This window comes from Cydia fagiglandana, chromosome 18 (assembly GCF_963556715.1).
Source record: "Cydia fagiglandana chromosome 18, ilCydFagi1.1, whole genome shotgun sequence".
Taxonomy (NCBI): domain Eukaryota; kingdom Metazoa; phylum Arthropoda; class Insecta; order Lepidoptera; family Tortricidae; genus Cydia; species Cydia fagiglandana.
Window position 1 is genome coordinate 15,156,826 of NC_085949.1, and position 20,502 is coordinate 15,177,327.

The window sequence follows — 20,502 nt, forward strand, 5'->3', positions numbered from 1 at the left end:
AAAATCGCATCCGAGTTCGCGCGCCGTGTAAATCAGTCCTAACAGACTGATTGCTGGATAAATCAAACTTACCCACCTTATCTATCTGTCCCCGGTCTCCCAGATCTGTCCCCTGCGGAAGGGTGCCCACAACCTTTTGAAGACTGGTTGTAACCGGTCAGGCTGGGGTGTGATCCGATTTTGTGTTTATATTTATATCTGTGGCCCTAGTGAAAAAGGGTACAAGTCTCACGCAGCTTAGGAGTAAAAGGGCACAGGTTGGAACTTATACCCATTTACAACCGCGCTGCCCGAGACTTATACTTTTTTTCACTAGGGACACAGATATTTACTACTTGCTCTCCGAAAAGGGAGCTCGCGACACATCAATAACTCGCAGCGAATACTGTAATGTAGGTATATACTTATAAATACATTAATAAACGCTTGACAGCGCGGGTAGATCTAAGACTCATTCTTGCAATATTATGAAGATCCTAACGGTTGTGTTTCCTTGTGCTCCCGCTAATATAACTATCCCGAGGGATTTACTGGGGACTTTACAAATACTATCTAATGTCAGTGGTTATTGGGTCAAAAACAAAACTGTGTTCGCATCTTTCCTGTAGACATACACAAGAATTAGGGGCTGTAAAGGTTAATTTTCTTATTTAACCCTTATCCACGTGAAAAGGTCCTCCTTTTATTTATAGAACTTTGATGAAATAATTCTTACATGCCCACAAGCTGTTAACTATTGCCCACAGGAGAGAAAACTAGCGTGTTCGCACGAACTGTACATTTTTCTCTTCTGTGGGCAATAGTTAACAGCTTGTGGGCATGTATGTACTGATTTTATCATAATTCCCTAAATAAAAGGAGGACCTTTTCACGTGGATAAGCGTTAAATAAGAAAATTAACCTTTATAGCCCCTAATTCTGGTGTGTGTCTACAGGAAAGACGCGAACACAGTTTTGTTTTTTACCCTATTAGCAAAGTAGACTGGGTTCAGACCTATCTAACAAAAACTCCCAAATTCGGGACCCACCTCTTGGCCGCCTGAAAAAGGGTCTCGAAATATTATTGGCAACGTTCAGATAGCCCGATCGGTCGGAAAGACGACTTATGTTTCAGGGCCCACTCAATATGCACTCGAGACCCACCAATGGGTCGTGACCCATAGTTTGGGAATTGCTGACCTATGCCATTAGGGCTTGTGGACGGCGGCGACTACTAAGGCATTTGGTACCTATCGGTGCCTTTCCCAGGACCGAAACAGTGAACTGAGGATTCCCGATATTTACATAATTATTATTTCATTAAATTATTTAGCTATTAGGTACTCGAGATTATTATTGGCGACGACATTTGATAGACGATCGTTGCCATGTGTTCAATGTAAATAGTTAATTAAATACCATGTGTAGACTGACTTCAGATATTCCACACGGAAGAAAGAATGAGCGCGCCGCGCTGGGATATGCCATTCTTGGTTTTCAAAGTCCACTTCATATAACGTAACCGTCACCTGACCGTCACACCACACGATTGAATGAGACATATATAATGAGACAGACTATCATATCTGTACGGCAGTCCCTCGAGGAAACCTCGGCAAGGATTCCTTCTCATGACTTCTATTTAGACGTCTTAAAATGAAACAAGCTTACAATTTAAGAAGTAGTACATATTTTATTTACAACACATTACAGAGTAGTTCTTACCCAATTAAGTATTACTAAGTAAAAAAAATCACTTCTTAATTATTAATCACTACAAAGGATGCAGTGAATGAGTATTAGGTATTTAATGATATTAGTATAGTCCAGGTTTTCGTCATCTTAACTTAAACCATTTCATGCCACGGGCGGCTGAATGCCTTAAGCGTTCAGCTCCAAAAGTATACTATAATTATGGCGTAGAAAGTTTCAAGTAACGCTCGAGATAACGAAAAGTTATTATGATCTTAAATCAAGGCTTAATAGTATCCAATATCCACTTCATATAGTTCGAAACATCTGTGTATACTCCCGGAAAGTCGGACCCGCAAAGCCTGGGCCCATACGACACGATGCCGTGCTGAATGAAGCGTTCTCCGCTATTCCTGTAGGCTCCCTTGACCATCAGTGGGCCTCCGGAGTCCCCTCCGCAGGAGTCTTTGCCGTTCTCACCAGCGCAGATCTTGTTGATCGTCTCGTCCTCTTCACCGGGTTTTTGACCTCTGAAATAAATAAATATTAGGGGACATCTTACACAGATCAACCCAGGCCTTAAGTATGATGGGCACAGAATAAATAATAGTACTGCCGTACAGAAAGGAAACTTCCTACAATACCGAAGTTTGACAGCGGTTCAGGGTCGAATCATGCTATCCCTTTCTAATATATGGCACTATCCCTTTCGGCTATTTAGGGTTGTCAAAGTTCAAGTGATTAAGTATATCTGTGGTCGTGCACGCAAAAGGGAATCAAGTGGTGCCAAGCCTAATAATTGCTCGGAGCAATGCCGAGCCGAACGGAGCCGAGTTTGGCCGAAGTCAGGAGTTTCGCAACCCTGGTATGGGTCCATTTATTTATTTATTTATATATTTCGGAGATAACACAAAAACAATCATACAAGAAACAGTAATTGAACACACATGTATATTTAGATACAGATGCTTCCTTGGATATATCTCACTAAGAACATCCATCTAACCATCCATCTATCCATCTTAACAATTGAATAATATACCAATATAACTGTGGTGATTGTGATGCAACATAGACTAGGAATCCTCTAGACCGAGTTTAGAGGTAGAGGTAGAGATATTTCATGCAACCGATGATGCCAAAAATGCGGGGGTGCGCGTGGCAGAGGGGGTAACGCGACGACTATGCTCAGTCTGGAGGATGTTTTGTCTGTGTGATGCAATTAGCAAGTGTCATCCTTTACTGAAGAGGATCTTATGGCTCCTCTACACGTTGGGCCAACGCCGGCCAATCTAAGGGACGCATTTATGCGTTAGAGGGAGCAAGTGATATTGCTATCTCATTCTACCGCATGGCTGCGTCCCTTAGAGTGGCCGGCGTTGGCCCATCGTGTAGAGGAGCCATTAAGTTCCTTTTTTACCTGTTGTACAATTCTCGGCACGCATCAGCGGTATGTATTGGCACGTCAACGGCTAGCAGCTTAGATGAGACGTAGCCTTTCTCAGTGTAGCCCCAGCCAGCGACAGTGGCGTGCTGTCCTCCGAGATTACGGCTCTGTAGGTCTCTGGATACTGGCAGGCAGATTAGACCGGCGTTCTCTGTAAAATATAATTTTTGGCAAAAATTTCATTGTTGGTACAAGCTTTTATTGCTGACTGTACTTTTTTTTACGACAGACACCTAATGCTCATCGAGACAATTCCAAAAACCCCTAACACAATTAGGTTGCGTTGTTTCATCACAGAGTTCCTATGGCCACCTCCAGTCTCCATCATCAGATCAGCTGGATAGTACCATAATATTGCATTGTCATCCGATTTATACATGCATCCAAATTTCAGCTCAACCGGAAACCGGGAAGTGGATAAATAAAAGCTTGTAAAAAGTACGATGGTTAGGAAAGATGTTGGCTCTTTGCGTATATCGGTCAAAGAAAATATACCTAGTTCACTCCACTACGTTAAGAACATCGGTGGCAAACTATTAGCTTCATACTGGCTGATGGCTGGCTTTTATTTAATTTTTCTTTTTTCTATGTAATACTCGTATTCTTACAAGAAACGGGAACATCCCCATCTAACGCAAAACTATCAAAAAAGTACACTCATGATTATTTTTAGATATATTTACTATTTAGGTAATAGTAAAATATGCAGTGGCGTAGCGTGAACCAATCTAGCCGTGGTCAAAAACCACATCTGCGAGGCCCTTTTCAATGTGTTTTCCCAAGGTAATAAAAATATTGGCTTTGCGAGGCGCTAAGTGCGAAGCCGTGGGCGAATGGGGCCTTCATGCCTATAGTGAGGGAGGCAGTGTCACCCAATGTATGGGACGTGCAAATTTTGGTATCGGATGAATTTACTTGGCACAGATGTAGTATACGTAAAGCTAAGCCAATCCAGCCCGGTAGCCAAACGCCACCCCCTGGTGGGTAAGCAGGGCCGCATCCAAAGTTACACGCTGCATATCGGCTTCTATTTACCTACCACCTCGAGTTTCGTATCATTTCCAGATAAATCGGGCATAATGAATTCATTTTGGAGACATTGAATGTACAGTTTAATAGAAAAAAACAAAAATATTGACGAACAAATCAAAATCGGTTTGCAATTTTTTATTCAATTATTAATATAATCAGCCGAAACTACAATTGCTAGAAAGTTGAAATTTGCACACCAGGTTACATTTATAATGTGTACAAGAGATAAGAAGCGATTTTGAAAAATTCAACCCCTAAGGGGGTTAAAAAGGGGACGAAAGTTTATATGGAGTTCATGTTTTATTTTAAGCTAGGAAATTCAAACTTCGTTAAAAGATATATTATTAAAATACAAGAAAACCAATTTCAGCGTTTTTGAAAATTTATCCCCTAAGGTGGTGAAATAGGGGTTGAAAATTTGTATGGAGATCAACATTTTTTTCGAGTGTGGGGCTTGAAACTTTTTATATGCGCATATTATTAGAATACAAGAAAAGTAATTTATGCGTTTTTAAAAATTCATCCTCTAAGGGGGTTAAAAAGGAGTTCAAAGCTTGAATCCATTACAAATTATTTTGACTGCCCCCCCTGCCTACCTGCCAGGGGGTGGCGGATATCTACCGGGCTCAATTAGCTTAGCTTTACGTATATTACGTCTGTGCTAAGTGAATTCATCCGATACCAAAATTTGCACCTTATGACAGTACTTCCCGGGCTACTAGCTACGCCACTGGAAATGTGTAAAAACATAATAAATAAACTGTTGAAGTTGGTGGAAGAGGCATAACTGTAGGTATAAAAGAATGAAATAGGGTGTTCTTACTGAAAGATAAGTCCACTGGCTTTTTAAGCCTGAGAAGACCGATATCATTTCTGATGTTGGGTTTGCCTTGATATTCTGGATGGGGTATGGCCTCTTCAATACGAATATCCTGAAAGTAAATAAAATGGCAATCATTAAATGTGATAAGTGCATGGTGTTTGTAGATGTTATCCAAGGGACAATGTTAGATTATGTAAATCGATTGACTCAGCTTGTAGCTCGAGTTTTGAACGTAGTGTTCATTGATGAGACTAAGTCAGGATCAGCCGAGGACGCTAGACTTGTAGAAAAGGGGGAGAAGATATACCTGATCTTAGATTCGCAAGTAAGAGTGGGAGGGTCTCTTTGACAGTCGGTGGTGGTACCCACATGTCTCCTATCCTCACGCCAAGCAGCTTTAAGTTTGATATGCAGTGGGCTGATGTCAGCACGTAGCGTTCATTGATGAGACTATTAAGTATCTTCAGGGACTCTAGGGGTGAACCACAGCAAATCTAATAGACTCTAGACTTTGTAGAAAAGGGGGAGAATATACCTGAATCTTAGATTCACATGTAAGAGTGGGAGGCTCTCCTTGACAGTCCGTGGTGGTATCCACATCGTTTTCTCCTATCCTCACGCCAAGCAGCTTCAAGTTCGAGATGCAGTGAGCCGCGGTGAGTACGTAGCGCTCATTGATGAGGCTGCCGCCGCATTCGAACTGGGGTCCCAGTCCTGAAATACGTAAAAGTTACAGTCAGCTGCAGAGATCGGTTGACCCCCCTTGAAATCAAATTTAAATGCAGGGCGGGTCAGTTATCTCCTGGTTATCTCTAACGTCCTAAGTGTATATAATGTTGAAGTATAGTGGGGTAGGTGAACAGATTGGGTTTAACATTATGAAACTGCACAACGGGACTTAATCGCGTATTAAGGTTTTTAGATCTTCTCCGAGACCACGGGGACAACGCCGTCCTCGAAACGTCGGAGGTAAATCTTAAAACCTTAATACGCGATTAAGTCCCGTTGTGCAGTTTCATAATATTAAATAATCGTGAAAGTTTAAATCAGTAGATTGGGTTTAGTTGGTTTAAAGGAAATATAAGAAGTTCTAACGATTAAAACAAGGAAGGTATTTTGTACGACTGTCCAGTGAAAAACTGTAATGTTTTGGCCATACATAAAGAAATATGGCAACCAAGAAGTGTAATAGGCAGAAGAAAAAGACTTAAAATAGCATCGAGTTGGAACATCAGGGACTGGACCGGTATTAAAGACGCAGCCAAATTTTGGAAGTACGAGCTTAATGATGCTTCAAATAGTCAATCACATTCACCTTTTATTAGATTTGTAACTAGGAGAAACTGCAATAAACTATTTTTTAAATAAAAGTAACGTTTTAACTTACGTGTCTTATATGATATGAGTGTCATCCATGGATACTCGTAGAGACCCGCGGTTCGGCCTCCTGTGAATGAATTTATATTATTATAAGTGAAGTATTTACCTAATCCTAGACTTACCATGATTTCCTATTTTCGATTCTGTTCAGGACCTAACCTGAATTGCTAAAGGATGGAGCTATATAAGTCGTATATCTCCGTCCCTTAGCAATTCAGGTTAGGTCCTAAACAGAATCGCAATATGGACATCATGGTAAGGCCCCTGAACTACTAAGTTGATTAACAATATCTATGTACTTAATTCATTGTCGAATCAATTGAGTCACTTAACTTCAAACTCGGGTAAATCCATCTGTCAGATTATGCGCTTTTGGTAAGTATTACCAAAAGGTAATAGGTAGTGTAGATATTTGTTGAGAGGGTGCATCTGCAGTGTATCTCGCTTGCACAAATCTCAATTGTCAGTACGAGGGAGATGCATTGTGAGTTAAGGTGACAGTCCATTTCCAACGACAGCTGCAATACTGTTCATTTTACTATGTAAATTGACTATGACAGCGACGCGTTCAGTACCGGTAGTGCAGCTGCGGTTAGAAATGGAATGTTACCATTAGTTTGCGCGGTCGCTAGCGAATATGTCAGTGTCAAATTCGTGGTGAGGATGGATTCATGATGGAGTATTCAATTTTTTTTATACCTATGATCCTGTGTTTACCTAAGATCTTGTCTCCGTTGATCTTTCCACAGGCGTCCGGGAGCAGATGGAGGTTTGGGTGGTTTTCCACGCTTTCCACGCTGTCCGGTGTTGATTTAGTCGAGAGTTGAGAGCAACACACCTGGGGAAAATATTTTTTTCTTATTCGAAAATTAAAAATATATTATATCATAACTTTATGTTACAGAGGGGCAGTACAGTGATCCCCACACTAGGCTTATAGCCTGTGACGTGAGTTTTAAGCGAAATACAAAATATTATTAAAGATACATTAAAATTAACTCTAAGAATTTTTATTAAATCACTAATCCAACTGAGTACAAAACGACTTAAGTCGGTTAAAAAGGTCTTAGGAAGTTATATAATTAAATTATTAGTGAAAGTATTATTTTAGTTTATAAGTTTTTATACAAACATTTATATTGATTCTTACTTGGAATAAACAATGCTTAGTGAAAGTGTTTATGTGAAGTTATGTGTGTATGTATGTGAGTATGTATGTATGTATTATTTTACTTTGTTCATTCTTTCTGATGATGCTCTTTTGGTAAGATGTAGGTACTTATTATTTTAGCAGCTTTGTAAAATGTAAACATGGGCTAACTTTAAGATTAACTGGAAGAGATATATCCCTTTAAGATACAAGTTCGCCTTTATACCTACTATAATGAAGCTAGAATTTCCTGTTTTATTTTTATTTTCTGTACTATTATTTACTAAATAGTTAAGTACTTATACACATAATAGAGTTATCCTTGAGGAAGGTTTAGGTGTATAATTTGTTAATTTGTTAACCCGTGCTAAGCCGGGGCTGATCGCTAGTAAACATAAAAGTAAAATTAACATATTTGCAATAATAAGTGTTTATATGTATATGACGCATACGTGCTGCAGGATGACCTTTCCTCGAACAGACCGGTTGTCCGTTGCCCGCCATCGCGTATTAAAACTACCTATAAAATTATTGACTTGCGAATAAGACATGTAAGTTTGTGACCCAAAGACGGACATGTAATGTAAACAAATGTATTTTAAATATGGGGGCCACTTTTGGAGGATAAATGAGAAAATTGAAAAATAAAGTTCTTCAAAATATATTGTGATATCAAATGAAAGAGCTCAATGTGAGAATTTCAAATATATTTATTTTGTGATTTTAGAATAAACAGTTTAGAAGTAATTCAAGAAAATAGGCAAAAAATGACCATTCCCCCCCCTTTAACTCCGAAACTACTGGGTCTAAAATTTTGTAAAAAATACATAAAATAGGTCTTTACCTATATATGACAGGAAAACCTATTAGAAATATGTAGTCAAGCGTGAGTCGGACTAATTACTTAGTTTTTGATCCGACCCCTATGGGTTTTTTAAAGGCGTTTCACTCGCGTTTTACTATAAAAAAACATTGTTTTTTAATTGAGTAATGTACGGAACCCTTGGAACGCGAGTCCGACTCGCACTTGACCGGTTTTTGGAGATATCCTTAGACTTAAAGGTTCAATATCGCTTGTTGGTTTGAGATCGTAGACTATTTGATGCCACCTTGGACACCAAAAGTGTAAGTATTTTTTTAAAGCACAAAGTTTTTGTAAACATAAACAAATAGTTATCTATTTTTTTATCTCTGTAGTAGGTACGCGTACGTTGAGTACCTATTTAACTAATTACTAATCTGTATTGTCCCCATTGTATAAGGTCATTAGTGTAGTGGAGCACTCATTTCTAGTAATCTAACTGCTATTTTTAGAAACTCCTTGGTAATCTTGTTCTGTTGAAATCACAGCACCAAGCCATTACAAACTATGGTCTTATCAGAAATCATTCTTCTTCGTGGTCGTGACCTCATGTCTGAGGGACGTGACTCCTATGGGTTATTCTTCCTACCACTGCTCTCTAGGCCTCTCGATCTTCGGCCATCTGCATCGGTATTAGCGGCTCGATTCTGAAAATGTATCTCTACTAGACCTCAACAAGTTACGATATGGATAATTTAAAGATATTTGTAAGATAAATATGTCAAATTTGACGTTTCCGCGATTCTGGAGGTCCTCTTGAACGATTTCGACAAGATAGATATGTCAAATTTGACGTTTGCGCGATTCTGGAGGTCCTCTTGAACGATTTCGACAAGTTATGACTTAGATATCCAAGTCACATCTAATCGATATCTAATGTAAATCTAGTTGATCTCTATATCGTTTCTAGATCTTGTGATTATCTCGTTTCCCGAATACGCGTGTAGGTTATTGTTCGAGTATTCGCGTCCATTATCGCATCTAATTTTTCTCACTTTTGTATTGAAATGATTTTCACTAAAGTCACGAGCTGTTTTATTTTGTCAAAGGCTTCACTTTTAAAAGTAATTAAATAAACGACACAAAAATGTGTAAAATCATCTAGGAAAGTAATAAAATATTTTTTGTTATCCCAAGTGGGAGTTTCTATTGGACCGCAAACATCCGTATGAATAATTTCCAAAGGGAATTTAGCTTTAATTCTATTGTTTTTGAAAGGTTTTCTAGTCATTTTCGCTTTGACACATATTTTGCAAAAATGTTCTTGAATTGCCCCCCCTCCTCCAATTTTAATACCATTTACCAATTTAGCTAGACGCGGCGACATCCGATACGTGACCGAGCCGACGATGCCAGATATCGACATTCTCAGAGATATTGTTGTCTGAGAACAATTTAGGACAAAGGTATTGACCTCACGAACGACATTAGCAGAAAATTCTGTTTCATAGAGACATACATGACACCTAGCTAGATCGATTTTCGCCACCAATCGTCATCGTTACTTTACGCCGAGAACGGGCCGGACCCGGATCTGGACACACGGGTAACACGGGTACACGGATCCTAATTACCCGTTCCGAACGGGCCACAAATCCGGTTTCATGTAGCACGAGAACGGGACCCCGGCAACGGGTACCAGAAACCCGGGCCCGACCGCGAGCCCTATTGCATACTCGAGCGAAAAAGAGGCAGATAACTAAATTTCGATTTTCGCGTTTACCGGTAGGCCCTTGTTAACAAACCACGTTGATTTTATTGTCTGTGAAAACTTGACAAAAAACAGTTTAAGGTACAGTATGTATAAGTTTAGTCTATGAATTTACTGAGCCGGTAGTGCTGCACTCTGGCGGCAGAACATTGCAGTAATATCCCCTGAATAAGGGGGTAGGGAAATACTAACCATTGGTAGCTTGGCTCCATCGAAACCGCAAAAGGCGCTCTTGAACTTTTCATCGGCAGCTTGCGTCTTCATCCCAAGAAGGACCACGGCAGCCTCACAAGATTTGTAGCCGACGCAGTCGTTACAACTCTCTGCGAAATTGACAGTATTTTACGGAAAGTATTTATTTATTTATAATGTAATATTAGCATTAACAGATAAACCTTACATGCTAACACATAGATTTCATTTATATTTACTTCTTAACTTAACTTATCTTAACATTATATAATATGTATTTCATTATAATTTTATTTACGTAGTTACATATTTAGTATAAACTTACATGGGTCATATAAACTTAGAGTTGGACAAATACAAGAAAAGTCTGCAGAGATTTTGACCTGTGGCGTAGTGTGAACTAATCTAGCCGTTGGCGAAATCACATCTGCGAGGCCTTTTTCTTTCACTGTGCCCGAAGGACCATCGCGCGAGGCCCCCCTTGGAGCGAGAGGCCGTGGGCAACGGCCCACTTCGCCCACGCCTAACTACGCCACCGATTTTGACAGCACACACGCAGTGTCAGAGTTTCTTTTTTTTTTTTCTAGCCTAGATACTTTGGTGTCCCACTGCTGGGTAAAGGCCTCCCCTCGTTTTCTCCACTCGACCCTGTCATCGTCATTTTCCCACCATTTGGGGTGTTATTTATACGTCACAATTTCAAAGAAGTTTGACGTTTTAAAATAACACCTGCACTGCGTGTGCTGTAAAAATCTCTGCAGACTTTTCTTGGTTTAACTCTAAGCTGTGATTTTTTTTAAAGTCAGAAATAGCCTAATTTCTTGTCCGTAAACCACTCCCGATGTAGTTTGGGTTGTATCAAACTTTAAAGCACTTTAAAGTCCTACGTAGGTTTCTACGACTAATGGTGTTCAGCTTTGGCTTTGTATTTTTAGGATTATTTTAAGTAAATACTGTGGCAACACCAAAGTCACGGTTCGAATTTAAATCTTGCTCTGTCATGAGCTGTCACAATTAGTATGTCATAGAACTACTACCAGTGCACATCACATCTCGCTATTCTCGTTAATGTTCTCGCAATTTTGTTAAAAGCACTACTGCCAATCTCTAGACTATTTAAAATCAGTGCTGTGTAGCCGAAGGACGCCGTGCCCATTTGTGCAGTGGAAAAACCTAGGTCTAAGTTGGCCGACTGAAGGTAACGGTTCTGAGCTTACCTCTAGCTTGCGACAAGGGCAGCCCGGACCACCACCAGCAGTCCACAACAGAAACCAACGGTTCAACCCACAACCACCGGATTGCAAAGGTAACTTCGTCTCACACTATCTCGCACTTAAATTTAATTCCATAAGTTAATTTGGCATACAACAGCTTTCTTGCTCAACCGGCCCTAAAGCATTCCCCTATCGTCCCATTTTCTACAGTCCACTCTTTCGCCAGTGAACATTTTGGTCTTCGAACCGGATAATTTGAAAAGTGACCTTTGGTTTTTCGTTTGTCGTTGTCTGTTGCTTATTCAAATTCGTTTCGTCATATCATCTGCTTAATTCTAAATTTAGGGTAGACTTATAAAAAAAGTCGAGGGTAAGCAAGAAAGTTGGTGGTCGTGTAGTGGTGCTTTAATAAAATCATTCGGTCACTTATTTAATTACGCTGGCAACATTTTTCATAATTGTCAAGTGTCAACTGTCAGCTGTCTGTCATTGAAGTTGTGGAAGGTGAATTGCAGTTTGTTTTGAACATTTTTTGTGTAATTACTGCAATTTTGTGTAGTTTTGTGTTTATTAATATGGGAGGCAGTGATAAGTCTGGCGAGAAAGATGATGCTGGCGTAGACACGGTGATGATTGCTCGTGATTATCAGGTAATGAGAATAGAGTATTTGCAAATGTTGTCGGATGCTGAATTAGCTTTGTGTGACGAGAGTGAATTGTGTGCAATTGCGAAAAACTTTCATGAAGCTCAAATAAAACTTTTAAGTGCTGCTCCGCGAAGCGAGCACCGCGAGATTTGTTCCCATACCGCGATGTTCGACTCGAAGGTTAGGGCAGTGAGATCGCGTTTGCAGAATAGGAAGCAGGCCTTTGCTGGGGCTTCCGGGGTATCGGGGACGCCGCAGCCGGTCTTGCCGAAGTTGCCGAAGTTACAAATTAAAGCTTTCGATGGGAAAATTGAAAACTGGGTAACATTCATACAGTTGTTCAATTCTTTAGTACATAAGCGAACAGATATTGCCCCTGTTGAAAAATTACACTATTTACTGTCGAGCGTGCAAAATGAAGCATATGACCTTATAAAAAATTATCCTGTCACCGATGACAATTATAAGGTAGCATATGAGGCGCTGTACAAGCAATATAATAAAATTAAATTAATTGCTACAACTTATTATGATAAGCTTACTCAGTGTGAACCTGTAAAAGTGTCTCGGCCTAGTGACCTACAGCGGGTTCATAGGGTCTTTACTGAAAACTTGTCAATATTGAAAGGTTTCAGCTTGCCGGATAAAAACTTTTTACTTATTCAGTTACTGTGGTCGAAGCTGGATAGGAGCACGAAGGAGCAGTTTGAGCTAGAACACAACTCCGATGATATCCCGGAGTTTAGTAAATTGCAGAATTTTGTTGAGAAAAGATACCGAGCACTAGATGCTGCAGGGTCAACGGGCTTCGTTGCTAGTACCCCTCAGCCTAGCAGTAGTAAGCCTTCTAGTAAGCCAAAAATGGCCTTGGTGGTCACTGCTCCAACGTGTGTAGTCTGTAAGCTGGCTCATAGTCTTGTATCTTGTCCAACTTTTTTAAAATATGACCCCGCTGATCGGTTCAAATGTGTGAAAGAAAATAAGTTATGTATTCTATGTCTGTCGGGGTCTCATTCTGTCAAGTCCTGCAAGTCAAAACAGCGGTGTGAGCAGTGTCGTTTCTCCCACCATACGCTGTTACATTTTAATAATGCAAATGTGCCTGCCTCCCCGGCTGTGGATGTAAATAGCTCGAAGCATCCGTCTGACACATCGAATCCGCTGGCAATGGTGGCAAGTAATGTGGCGGCCTCTTCTTTGTTTGCAACTGCCAAGGTTTTGGTGAAGAATGCCCAAGGCGACTTGGTAGCGGTAAGGGCTTTGCTTGACTGTGCCAGTGCTTGCAACTTTATAAGCGAGGAATGTGCAAAGAAGCTTGGTCTCCGGGCAGAATATGGGAAGCATGCCGTGACTGGCATTGGTGATGTGGTTTCTAGGCCTGGTGGCACATTGTCATGTACTGTCTCGTCCAGGCTCGGGAAGTCTGATATTGCTATTACAGTAGAGGCTTATTTGTTACCAAAAATTTGTCCGGAAATGCCAACGGATCATGTTGATGTCTCATCATGGCGACATATCAGGGGCTTAGAGTTAGCTGACCCTCATTGGCATATTCCAGGACCTGTTGACTTGCTGCTGAACGTCAACATTCTCGCTTCTTCGTTACGCCCTGGTTTAACCCATGGGGCCCCTGGCCAGGCGACTGCCCTCAACACCATCTTCGGGTGGATTTTGATGGGTGACGCAGGCGACTGTGCAACGGACATCTGTCGTTCTCGGTTCCGTGGTAACAGTTGTCAACTGGTCGTGGGCAGGTTATCAATTGACGACTCTATTAAGAGGTTCTGGGAGTTGGAAGATGTCCGCTCTCCGAACACCGTCATTTTGTCGAAGGAGGATCAGCTGTGCGAGGAATATTTTCTCGCTAACTTTCGTCGCACAGAGGAAGGTAGATTCGTCGTTCCTCTACCTTTCGCTGACACTTCCAATAAACCCACCTTCTCGGGCTCTCGAGCCATTGCTCTTAGGAGATTTTCGTCGCTGGAGCGAAAGTTACTTAGTAACTCCGACTTCTACAAAAACTATGTAGCCTTTATGAAGGACTACGAAAGCTGTCGCCACCTTGAGGAGTGTGACCCTCCAAGGGTGGATGAGGGGAAGTTCTTCTACATCCCCCACCATGGAGTATTGAGGCCCTCGTCAACCAGTACTCCTCTCCGGGTCGTCTTTGACGCCAGTGCCAAGGACAGCCGAGGCATCTCGCTAAATGATGCGCTACTGCCAGGGCAGAAGCTGCAAAATAACATTTTCCACTTGCTCCTTCGTTTTCGGTGGCATAATGTTGTTTTCACGGCCGACGTCAAGCAAATGTATAGACAAATTTTAGTGTCCCCGGAAGATGCTGAATATCAGCGTATCCTATGGCGTCCGTCTGTCAATGAGCCTGTCCGGGACTATCGGCTGCTGACCGTTACTTACGGCGTTTCGTCCGCTCCTTACCAAGCTCTCCGAACTATTGCTCAGTTGGCAAGGCAATCGGGTGAAGAATACCCTTCCGGTTCGGCAGTTCTAGACCGCGACATCTATGTCGACGACGTGGTGTCTGGAGCTCATTCTATCGAAGAAGCACGGAAGCTTCGTTCGGAGTTGTCGACGATATTAGCTTCTGGCGGTTTCCATTTGCGGAAATGGACGTCGAACCACCAGGAGTTCTTCGACGGTGTCCCCTCCTCAGACTTGTATTCTGAAGACTTTCGGGAGTTCAACTCCATTGGGGACATCTCACTAAAAATTCTTGGCCTCTCGTGGTTACCTCAGGCAGACGACTTCACCTTTCGAGTGGCTGTCGAAGATCGTCGGTGCACTAAACGTACCATCCTCTCGGAGATTGCTCGGATCTTTGACCCTCTGGGCCTTCTCTCACCTGTGACGTTCTTAGCGAAATATCTCATGCAGTTGCTGTGGGTCTCAGGTGTCTCGTGGGATGACGACGCGCCAGAGAACCTTGTATCCGAATGGCGAGAGTTCAAAGCGCAGCTGCCTTCGTTGAGGTCCGTGTCTGTCCCGCGTCGTATGGTCAACGATTTCGTCTCGCTCGAAGTTCACGGGTTCTGCGACGCCTCAGAGCGAGGGTTTTGCGCGGTGGTTTACGTTCGAACGTCAGGCGAGGACGGAACGCAGTACGTCCAGTTGGTCTGTGGTAAATCGAGAGTGGCACCCCTGCGTAAATTGTCTATACCACGTCTCGAGTTGCTGGCCGCGGTACTACTTGTAGACCTAGTGGAGTCGGTCGCAACGGCTCTGGAGCCTCTCCACAAAATCGACAAGGTGTACGCGTGGTCTGACTCTAGCGTTGCGTTGACTTGGATAAAGTCTTGCCCTTCCAAGTGGAAAACTTTCGTGGCTAACCGCGTGAGCCACATCCAGGAGATTATCGCTCCTGATTGCTGGCGACACGTGAGGACTGGCGACAACCCTGCCGACTGTGGGTCGCGGGGCCTCTTGCCGGACGACCTGGTCCACCATAGTAACTGGTGGAAGGGTCCATCTTGGCTCGTGCTGGACAAGTCTGACTGGCCTAAGTCAACGTTATCAGTCGACGTGGATGTCCTACACGAAGAGCGCAAGGTGACTGTCCTTACTGTCTCTGTGCAGGAGACGTGGACAGACAACTTAATGAATAAGTTCTCGGCACTGAGGACACTCCAACGTGTCCTCGCCTATTGTTTTCGTTTCGTGCACAACGTAAGAAATCGGAAGACGCCCAACAACTTGTTGGACGGTCCTCTAACACCCCTGGAGATTAAACAGGCGCTTATGTTCCTCGTGCGTTCTGTTCAACAACACCACTTTGCTTTGGAGATCGAGAAAGTGAAAAACAATCTTTCGAACTTTCTCCCGAAAGCATTTAAGAAATTGTCTCCATTCCTCGATGACGCGGGTCTCTTGAGGGTGGGCGGACGCCTGTCGCGAGCTTCTCTCGAATTCGATGTTAAACATCCCCTGTTGCTACCTCGCGACGATCGTCTTACCTCCCTCTTGATCGACGAGTACCATAAGCGTTTCATGCACCCAGGCGTCCAGACGCTTCATAATTTGCTGGCGCAGCATTTCTGGATACTGTCCCCAAAGCGAGCTATCCACGCTGTCACGTCAAAATGCATGAAATGCTTCCGTGTTCGACCACTCGGTGCTCCTGCGCCGTTCATGGGCGACTTGCCGTCTTATCGGGTAGCCCAGCTCAAAGCTTTCCTGAGTGCTGCTGTCGATTTCGGGGGACCTTTTGACATAGCTCTGGGTCGCGGGCGAGGTAACAAGACCTACAAGGGTTACATTTGCGTTTTCGTGTGCACCTCGACAAAGGCTGTACACACGGAGCTCGTCACTGAGCTGTCCTCAGACGCGTTTCTTGCCGCGCTTCGCCGCTTCGTCGCGCGTCGTGGTCGGTGTAACCGGTTGGTATCCGACCAGGGGAAGAATTTTGTCGGCGCGAGCAATATTCTGCAACGTATTGTAGGAGATGCTGCGACGCATAGCGAGATTAAATTCGAGTTCAATCCGCCAGGCAGCCCTCACTTCTCGGGTCTCGCTGAGGCCGGTATCAAGGCTGTTAAAACACATTTGGCTCGAGTCATCGGTAGTCAGAGGTTGACGTACGAAGAGTTTCTAACCGTCTTGACCCAGGTCGAGGCTCTTCTTAATTAGAGACCCCTTACTCCTCTCAGTACCGATCCCAACGACCTGACGGCTCTGACTCCCGGTCATTTCCTCACCACGGAGCCCCTGTCGGTCGTGCCTGAGGAAGACCTATCAGACGTTAGGGTTAGCCCTCTCCAACGCTGGAAGCTGCTTCAGAAGATGCACCAGGACTTCTGGAAGAAATGGTCGAAGGAGTATATGCATACTCTCCAGCAGCGGATGAAGTGGCACGATAGGCAGCCCAACGTCCAAATTGGTGCACTAGTGCTCGTTGTGAACGAGCAGACGAGCCCAATGAAGTGGCCCTTGGGTCGCATCATCGACACACACCCCGGATCCGATGGGATCTGTCGTGTGGTTACTGTGCGCACAGCCACAGGGTCGTACAAACGGCCTGTGGTCAAACTGTGCCCACTGCCTGCGTAGTTGCTTTAGAGCGCTACCTTTGTGTTGTCCATTTTTTCGTTTTAGTCTTAATATTATCGCATTAACCTTACTTTATTGTTTCCTTTTCGCTTTGTCAAAATACAATGCATTTTGGTGGGCGGAATGTTCAGCTTTGGCTTTGTATTTTTAGGATTATTTTAAGTAAATACTGTGGCAACACCAAAGTCACGGTTCGAATTTAAATCTTGCTCTGTCATGAGCTGTCACAATTAGTATGTCATAGAACTACTACCAGTGCACATCACATCTCGCTATTCTCGTTAATGTTCTCGCAATTTTGTTAAAAGCACTACTGCCAATCTCTAGACTATTTAAAATCAGTGCTGTGTAGCCGAAGGACGCCGTGCCCATTTGTGCAGTGGAAAAACCTAGGTCTAAGTTGGCCGACTGAAGGTAACGGTTCTGAGCTTACCTCTAGCTTGCGACAAGGGCAGCCCGGACCACCACCAGCAGTCCACAACAGAAACCAACGGTTCAACCCACAACCACCGGATTGCAAAGGTAACTTCGTCTCACACTATCTCGCACTTAAATTTAATTCCATAAGTTAATTTGGCATACAACAGCTTTCTTGCTCAACCGGCCCTAAAGCATTCCCCTATCGTCCCATTTTCTACAGTCCACTCTTTCGCCAGTGAACAAATGGTAACATACCATTTCTAACCGCAGCTGCACTACCGGTACTGAACGCGTCGCTGTCATTGTCAATTTCCATAGTAAAATTGACAATAGTGCAGCTGTCGTTGGAAATGGAATGTTACCCTAATTGTTGCATTATTCTTTTTATTTAAGTTAGTCAGGTGAAGTTTAAAAATAAGAATAATTTATTGAGAAAACCTTTGTTTTGTTCTAAGTAGTAGGTACTCTAAAAAGGCAGCCGTATCCATAAAATCTAATAATTTGTTCATTTCATTACATTGTGGTTCAATGGTTTTATTATGTAGTATTGATAAAGGGATTTAGCCCATAAATATAATAACGCAAATAGCAGTAACGAGTTCTTAAAGATTTAATGACCTAAGCAATTAAATTCAAATCACAGTTGGATACTACACTGACTCACACGGTGACGAACTATAATCCAGGTAAATGATATGTAGTCATATCATTTACCTGGATTATAATCCAGGACGAACTATACTCCAGGTAAATGATACGTAGTCATATCATTTACCTGGATTATAGTTCGTTCTTTTAATATTAGAAAAGACGCAATCTTGACGTGTCTTTTAATTGAAAAACGCTTTTGAAAAATCAGTAATTATTTAAGCAAAAGAAAGCCTGACCACAGGAATATAAAAATATGATCATTCTCAAGAGGGCGGTATTATTTATTTACATGGCAACAGTTCAGTATAGTCTGAACAATGTGGATTGGTTTTATATGATTCATAATTCTTACATATTTGCCGTGACTTATTTTCCAAAAGTGTTTTTCAATAAAAAGACACGTCAAGATTGTTTACCTTTTTTCTAATGCCAAAAAAAACGAACTATACGTATTTTGTTGTTTTTCCTGTTCGTGGTAGGGTAGCAACATTGAATTTGTGTAGCTATTACTATATTTAGGTATGTAACTAATTAGTTTCGTTATAATCGTTATCAATATTTACAATTGTTGTAATCTGTTTTAGGGTTTCAATTATCAGAAACATCACTCCGACTGCGACTGTGACTGTGTGCGACTTTCAATCCGGAGGTCGCGGGTTCAAACCCCGGCTCGTACCAATGAGTTTTTCGGAACTTATGTACGAATTATCATTTGATATTTGCCAGTCGCTTTTCGGTGAAGGAAAACATCGTGAGGAAACCGGACTAATCCCAATAAGGCCTAGTTTTCCCCTCTGGGTTGGAAGGTCAGATGGCAGTCGCTTTCGTAAAAACTAGTGCCTACGTCAAATCATGGGATTAGTTGTCAAGCGGACCCCAGGCTCCCATGAGCCGTGGCAAAATGCCGAGATAACGCCAGGAAGAAGAAGAATTATCAGAAACATAAGACGACAAAACTTTCTAAATAATTTAACCTACCTGTGTAATAATTAATAATAGGTGTCTCGTTTCTGATCGACATTTAACTTGTACGAAAAGCATAATGTGATAATTATTTAACGTTACATAAATGTTTCCATATATATAGGTATTTTTGGGAAGTGGCTGACTTAAACCGGGCGAATATTGTACGTGCCCACAGGCTTCGGTCCGGTCACATTCCATTAAATAAGTTTGCTCATCTGATGGGGAAAGCAGATTCGCCCAACTGCGATATCTGCGGCTCCGTCGAAGATGTACAGCACTTCTTAATGGAATGTGTCCGGACTCGAGACAATAGGGCACAATTATTTGAAGCTGGGGGCTATAAAGAAATTGATGTTGGGGTCTTTCAGTCGATTTTGGCGGAACCCCTATCTAAAATTGCAAAATTAGTGTACCACTTTTTTTGATAACTAGTATAAAATTTATTGAAACTCATATAATGTAGAGGCCCAACGGAGCCGACATGTCCCGTTTGATAAAGGTTCATTTTAAAATAAGTAGATTAATATATATGTATATATATATATATATATAGAGGTATGTATTTTAAAACATACATAAACATCCTTTATCGGTAAAGAGTTCTTTATGCCGCTAGCTGGGTAAGTTTTATTGAATACCTACTTAATCTAGGTACAGTCAAGGAATTTAAATTCCGACCCATTTCGTACTTTGTCACAGTGACAATCAATATGAAAGCCGCTAGAGACCTCATACGGTTGTCACTGTGACAAAGTACGAAATGGGTCGGAATTTAAATTCCTTGACGGTACCTACGGGATTCTCAAACGACAACAACATAAGTATAAGACATTATAGCATATATTAGTGCAAAAACCGTGAAGATGCCAATTCACATAAAAATCTTGTTTACTACCTCAAAACAAAACAAAACAAAAACATCTCTAATAATTTCATCTTTTCTCACCATTAAACTTATAGCAAAATAAAACTTACGTTTTTGATAAGCCAGAGCACAGGTTAACCAAGCGAGCACAACACAAAGGGAAACATTTGTACGCATTTTATTATCGTTTTTTATTCTTTAAAAAATATAAACGTCTGCGTCTGCCGTTTGGCGGCTCTCGACTGGTCAAGTGGTCAGTTCAACCGGTTCTATATATAATATACCTTCGGTTAGAGATGCAACGGATAGTAGTTTGGCCGGATATTGGATACCGATATTCGGCCTGTTAATCGGCTGAATATTCGGTATCCGGTCGTCGAATATTCGACCGGCGGAACTATGCCTAC

General features: G+C 42.0%; 1 protein-coding gene across 1 annotated transcript; it reads right to left on the reverse strand.

Moving 5' to 3' along the window:
* Positions 1 to 1,646: 1,646 nt before the first annotated feature.
* On the reverse strand, positions 1,647 to 20,338 carry LOC134673274 (CLIP domain-containing serine protease HP8-like). The gene is made up of 8 exons (XM_063531238.1): positions 20,206 to 20,338; positions 10,269 to 10,399; positions 7,071 to 7,191; positions 6,361 to 6,420; positions 5,509 to 5,687; positions 4,974 to 5,082; positions 3,092 to 3,269; positions 1,647 to 2,201 (listed from the first exon to the last, which is right to left on the reverse strand). The coding sequence occupies exons 1-8, from the start codon at positions 20,270 to 20,272 to the stop codon at positions 1,952 to 1,954; spliced, it is 1,095 nt and encodes a 364-aa protein (XP_063387308.1). The 5' UTR covers positions 20,273 to 20,338; the 3' UTR covers positions 1,647 to 1,951.
* Positions 20,339 to 20,502: the final 164 nt, after the last annotated feature.